The sequence below is a fragment of the Sylvia atricapilla genome, chromosome 8 (genome assembly GCF_009819655.1).
Source record: "Sylvia atricapilla isolate bSylAtr1 chromosome 8, bSylAtr1.pri, whole genome shotgun sequence".
Taxonomy (NCBI): Eukaryota; Metazoa; Chordata; class Aves; order Passeriformes; family Sylviidae; genus Sylvia; species Sylvia atricapilla.
The window spans coordinates 13051529-13057528 of NC_089147.1; the positions used below are offsets into that span (position 1 = coordinate 13051529).

General features: G+C 57.2%; 1 protein-coding gene across 1 annotated transcript in view; it reads right to left on the reverse strand.

The window, feature by feature from the left end:
- The window catches only part of TRIM8 (tripartite motif containing 8), a 31022-nt gene extending 25538 nt beyond the window's left edge, over positions 1-5484 (reverse strand). Inside the window, exons 1-2 of the mRNA XM_066323645.1 lie at positions 4235-5484; positions 3287-3943 (exon numbers count right to left, since the gene is read on the reverse strand). Coding sequence (XP_066179742.1) covers positions 3287-3856 — 570 coding nt within the window. The 5' untranslated portion in view covers positions 3857-3943; positions 4235-5484. The remainder of the gene's footprint in view (positions 1-3286; positions 3944-4234) is intronic.
- Positions 5485-6000: the final 516 nt, after the last annotated feature.

Consider the following 6000-nt stretch of genomic DNA (forward strand, 5'->3'; position numbering starts at 1 on the left):
AGCCCTTTTCCACTGGTGGCACCTCTAGCTGAAGACAAGCAGCTGGGAAACCTCTGAGCAAGCTCAGATATACCTGGCCTCAATCAACCATGTCCCATACAAAGACACGGCAACCATGGTAATATCCTACAAGTGGGTCTCTTTCTCTCACTGCTGATTTCTCACCCATACTCCAATCCCAGCAATGTATTTTCCCTTTTTTGATGGAGAAAAAATAAAAAGCAACACATCAACCTCACACTGGAGCAACTTTCTTTTTCAGCCTTAGAAGTAGGCTCCCCCATGCAGGCAGGAGGCAGTGGCCGGGGAAGGAAAGGCAAAGATGGAAGAAAAAATGTTTCATTTTCAGACCTTGACAGAAACAAAATGACAAGAAGAAAAAAAAAAAAAAAAAAGAAAAAAAAAAGAAAGAAAAAAAAGAAGGAAATAAAGAAAAAAGAGAAAAGAGGGTGCCTTGTTGGCTTTTCTTCCCCCTCTCCTCTTTAAGTGCTACAAAAACAGGAAACAAAGGAGAAAACATCTCACGGGGGGAAGGGGAGGTAAGCGCTTTATACGCCCACGAAAGAAAGATTAACCACATATTTTATTTACTGTTTGTATTACAGACCGTGGAGTTCAACTAACTCCGAGCCAGGGCTCTGCGGGTTTGTGCAGCACCTAACGCTGAGAGGGGTCCCTCCCCCAAAGTCACCAGGCACATGTTCCACTTCAGGCAAACCCTGCACAGACATCCCCTTTCCTCCAGCAGACACCTACCTCCAGCCTCCTTCAGCCAGCCAGAGCACTTCTGCCCCAGCTGCCAGCTCAGCTGACGAAGCACCCGTGCTCTTTTGAGCACCTTTTCCCCTTCAAACTGGTCTGTACCAAGGGGTAAGGTGCCCTTCGAGGTGGGTTGGCAGCACAGCCAGGGGAATAAATGCTAAAAAAGCAGAGTTTATGGGGAGCATGTTTGCAGGCTCCAGTCCCTCCTCCAGGCCATGGGGGCCACCCCGTCCACAGCGAGTCGATGTTGCAACCCCCACACTTGTGAGTTCCCCGCACCAAGGTCAGGGCTCTGATCCTCCCAACTTTGACTCATTTCTCAATTAACGGCTTTCTGAACACAAGCCACACATGGAACAAACCTCTCACAATGCCCCCCCCCCACCCCCCCCCCGGACCTCCCAAGCCCAGCGTTACTCATCTGCCCCCCAGTCCCAGTCCATCTTTCCCGGGATGCTCCAAGTGTGGCTCACCGCCGCTGCAGGGTGAGCAAGCAGCCAGGAATCCCGGGCCCGGCTTCCCGCGTCACCAGCTGAGCTCATGCACCCTAATTCGGGAGGCCACCTTCCTTGCTGGCTGGCGACGGGCAGCTTTCAGCCAGAGACCTAGCCACGGCCATGGAGCGAGGGCTGGAGACCTGCTGGGTGCTTTTCCCAGGGCCTCATCCCTACCCCAGCCACTTCATGGAAGAGCTGCTTCGACTACAGGGGGGATCCTTTGGGCACACCGTCCCCCAGCTTGGGGCTGTCCTTCATTGACCCAACTGAGCCACGTGCCCAGCGGGAAGAGACAAGCTTATCATCACAGGGAAAGGAAATTAAAATAACGTGGCGATGGAGGTACCCAGGGATTTGGCCAAGGTCACAGAATAATTCCGTGGCTCTACGATACGGCCGTCTAACACTTTTTGGTGTCTGGCCACATATCCTAAAATTTCAAGCCAGGGCCAAAATCCAGCCTAGCTGGTGGCAGATTTCTGCCAGGTCATTAGCAGCGTGCATCCGCAAGAAGCGGCGAACATCCAGCCATAACAACGGCAGCAAGAACAAAAAAAAACACGCAGCAAGAGCGGGAATAAATGAGATCAAAGTGTCCTGGAAGAGGACCTGGAAAAATAGTTTTGGTCCCTGGCTAAGGCTCCTGGGAGATGCACATGCGAACCCCATCCCAGCCCTGCACAGCCCTCCCGAGGTGGCTCTCCACCCTGGCAGAGGGAAACCAAAATGACTCCCTATAAATAGAAGCAGAAAAGCGCTTCTCCAAAAGACTGACTGGGTCTTTCCCCTTCCAGCGTGTGTGGCGGAGCTGCTGGCACCTCCTCGGAGGTCCCTGGTTTTCCCCCAAAAAACCTGGAGAAGAAAATAACCTTCCTGTGAGCTCAGGCTAGCTCCTCTCTACACAGAACTGCACCACCCCCCCGCCCCACTCCCAGGCCTGGCCATCCAATTGGAAAGTAATTATACTGCAATTTTTATTTATGACTTCTTTTCTTTTTTTTTTTTTTATTGCTAAATGGTGACTCATTTTGGCAACATTAAAATACACAGGAAATCATCCCCATTTTACAGTAATCACCATTCAATTCATTGTTAAATATTTATTCGGCAGACAAGCGCCGAGCCTCTTTTGAAGGGTCGGAGGGGGAGCAGAGGGGCAGCCATGAAAAGGGGGAAGGTGGCAGAAGGGTCATGGCAGGGCTGGCCGCAGGGCTGGTAAATGCCCGCCAGGAACGGGAGGGTGGGGAGCCAGAGGTGAAAGCTCCTGCCAGATGGCCTGGCCAAGAGCAAAATACAGACCCGCTTTCCCTCGAATCCAGAACAACAGCCCAAGCTGCTCTAAGCAGAGGGGCAGCCCCGTGCCCCCTAATAAAAATCACATTATTTGGCCAAACCCCAAGACTGAATCCCCACCAGTGAGACGTCACGGGTCTCTGACACGTCATGGGGCTCTGACACGAACCTCTTCCATTGCTGGGGGAAAGAGGATGGCGGCCACTGGCCCCAGTGGGAGGCAGTGGGAAGAGCAGGCAGTTTGACATTCACAGGCCTTACAATGGACAGGGTTCGCTCCTGCAGCTGCTTTGTCCTCCAAGGAAGCCCAGTTTTGGGGTGACTCGACCTCAGACGCAGGCAGCTCTTCTGCCTTCCTCCAAACAGCTGCATAGCCCAGCACAAACCTGGCACGCGGTCCCTCCAAATGCCCCTGGCCCAAGACCTCAGCCCTTCCCTGCAGAGCACACACCCAAGGGGCCGCAGGTCCCACAGCTCAACAGCTACAAAGGACTCCCAGCACAGACACCTTCCCTGGGGAGCCCCCCTGGCACCCATGGGCTCTGTCACTGCTTGGCTGGGAGGCCACCCAACATGTCTGCCACAGGGGGACCCTGGGCGGAAGGAGGAGCAATGCCAGGAAGGATTTCGTGTAGGTCCTACACAAACACAGGGGAACAGACACGGCAGGGAAGAGGGTGGCTGGGTGGCCCCTAGGCTGGGCAAACCCAGGTGTCCAGGATGGTTGGACTCACCCGGATCTCATTGCGGCGGATCTCCACGTCGCAGACCGAGTGTCCCTGGTGGGCCCCGCTGTAGTAGCAGCAGAACTGGCAGACGGCCACCTGCTCGGCCTCGCAGTGGTACAGGCGGTAGGCGTTGTGCTGGGGGCAGCTCCAGGCCCGCACGTCCTCCGCCTCCACCAGGAGATGCCCCCGGGCCGTGGAGGGCTGCTGCAGGTGGGTCTGGACGTGGGACTGGCAGCACGGAGCCTCGCACCTCAGACAGATCTTCTGGGCGGGCAGCGGCGGGCCCCGGCGGCAGAAGACGCAGTGCAGGACTGAGGGGGGCTTCTCCAGGTTGAGGGAGTTGAACTTCTCCACGATGTTGGTGAGCTTCAGGTTCTTCTCCAGGTTGGGCTTCTGGTTGTAGGCCTGGTTGCACTCCGGGCACCGCACCAAGCCCGACTCCTTGGCCCACGCCTCCCCGATGCAGCCCCGGCAGAAGTTGTGCTTGCAGGGCAGCTGGACCGGCTCCACAAAGACGTGCAGGCAAATGGGGCAGATGAGCTCCTCTTCGAAGCAGTTCTTCCAATTCTCGGCCATCTCTGCCGGCAGCTCTGTCGACGTTTCCCCCCCAGCCGCTTCGGTCGCTCAGTGCGGTCTAGGGGCGGACGCCGGGGTCTGTCCTCCCTGAAAGGGGAAGGCTGAGGGTGAACGGATGGGCTCCCCCCTCCCCGCAGCACGAGCCATAAATAATAAACCGCAGCAGATTTTAAAATCGGGGATAAAATAAACCACAGAGGAGCACTCTAGGAATATCCGGCAAGAAAACGCAACGTACCCATCGCTTTGTTAAAAAAAACAACACAAATGGTTAAAAAAAACCCCAACGTGATCCTGTCGGACTTACAGCCCAAAGTCCTAAACCACCCCTAAAAGCCATTTGCTCCTTTTTACCCCAGAAGGTGAACTGAAACTTACCAAAGGTTGAAAAAAATCCATACAAAATCCAGCAGCAGAGTCCAAGTTCCATATAAAGCTCCTAAATTTAGCGCTCCAGATCAGATTTTTCTTTTCTTAGGTTTGCAACTGACATTCAATATTTTAAAGGGACTTTTGTCCCCCACCAAACCTGGCCAACAGCTGAGGGCAGCGACTCGCTCGGGGTTTTTTTTTCCTTCCCCGTATTTCTCCTCCCTCTCCCCCTGATGGGAGTTGGGAATCAGAGTCTTTTAAAGGAAACAGATCAAAGGGTTAAGATCCAAAACGGGAAAAGGAGGAAGATTAAAAAAATAATAATAATAGCGACGATGACGATGGCAGAAAAACGAATTCTCCCTGCGGCCCCCGAGATTTGCTTCTAAATCAGAGGAGCAGCAGGGTAAAGAAAAAAAAAATAGGAAGAGGGGGAAAAAAGACAAGACGGAAAAAAAAAAAAAAAAAAAAGAAAAAAAAAAGGAGGAAAAAAAAAAGCCCTCTCGCCTGCTTCGAGATTGCGAGGTCGTGAATGGGAGAGCTCGGTCATTCAGAGCAAACCCCAGCCCAACACAGCCCGCCCAGCTCCTCCAACGCTCCCGGTGAGGGATGGGAGAGGGGACGGGCTTTGCCACGGGGGGTTTTGAGCCCCGCGGACCCCAAATCAACCTGCTTCCACTTCCCACCAGGGCTAGGGGGAAAAAGGCGCCCGGAGAGGTCCGTCCTAGTCCGCTCTCATAGCCGGCCCGGGGGTCGCAAGCCCCCGCGCTAACAATGCTTTGGGGCGCACGGACGGAGCCCGAGCCGGCGGCGGAGCGCTGCCTTCCCCGGCGCGGCCCCGCCGGGAAGGGGCGAGGCGGCGGCGGGCAGCCGGGAGGAGCCGGCCGGAGCGAGCGGTTCCGGGAGAGCCGAGTCAGCTCTCAGCCATCTTGAGCTGCCCGGCTGAGAACGGAGACCGGGAGCGCGTTAAAAATAAAATTTTTAAAAAGGGAAATATTTAAAAGAAAAAAAAAAAAAAAAAAAAAAAAAAGAAAGAAAGAAAAAAAAAAGATTAAAAAAAGGGAAAAAAAAAAGAAAAAAAAAAGGCTATTAAAAAAAAGAAATTATAAAGTCACCAGAACAACCCCGCTCCCGGGAGCCACCTCCTCCGCCTGCCCAGCGAGGCTCTGCGGAGGGGCTGCGGGGCCAGGCGAGCCCGAGCCGAGCCGTCCCGTCCCGGCGGGGCCGCTCAGCACAGCCCCCGGCGCCCGCCCCCGCCGCCTCCAGCCATCTTGGGGTCGCCCTGGGCGCCGGAGCCCCACGCCCCGGCTTCCTCCCGCCGCCCCCGGGGAGGCGGCCGCGGCCGGGGAGGGGGGAACGAGGAGCGAGGCGGGCGGGGGCGCGGATCCCCGCAGCGGGAGGGGAAGGGGGGGCGGCGCCTCGGGCTCAGCCCCGGCGCGGGGGGCCGGGGCGGCGGCGGGGGGCGGGCGGGGCGGCCATGGGGGCGGCGGCCGCGGGGATCGATCAACCGGGGAAAGGGGTGCGGACGGGCGCGCCCCGCCCCGCTCGGGAGCCGGCCGGGGTGGGGGGGGCGGAGCGGAGGCGCCGGTGCCGGTGGGTCTCGCCGGGCGCTGCCGCCGCCGCCTCGGAGCTGCCGCTGCGCTGCGGCGGGAGCGGCCCCGCCCCGCCCGCGGGACCGCCCCGCGCGTCACCGCGCCCCGCCCCGGGCCGCCGTAAAGGGGACACGGCCGCCGCTGGGGCCCGGCGCCCGCCGCCGCCGCCGCCTTGGAGGA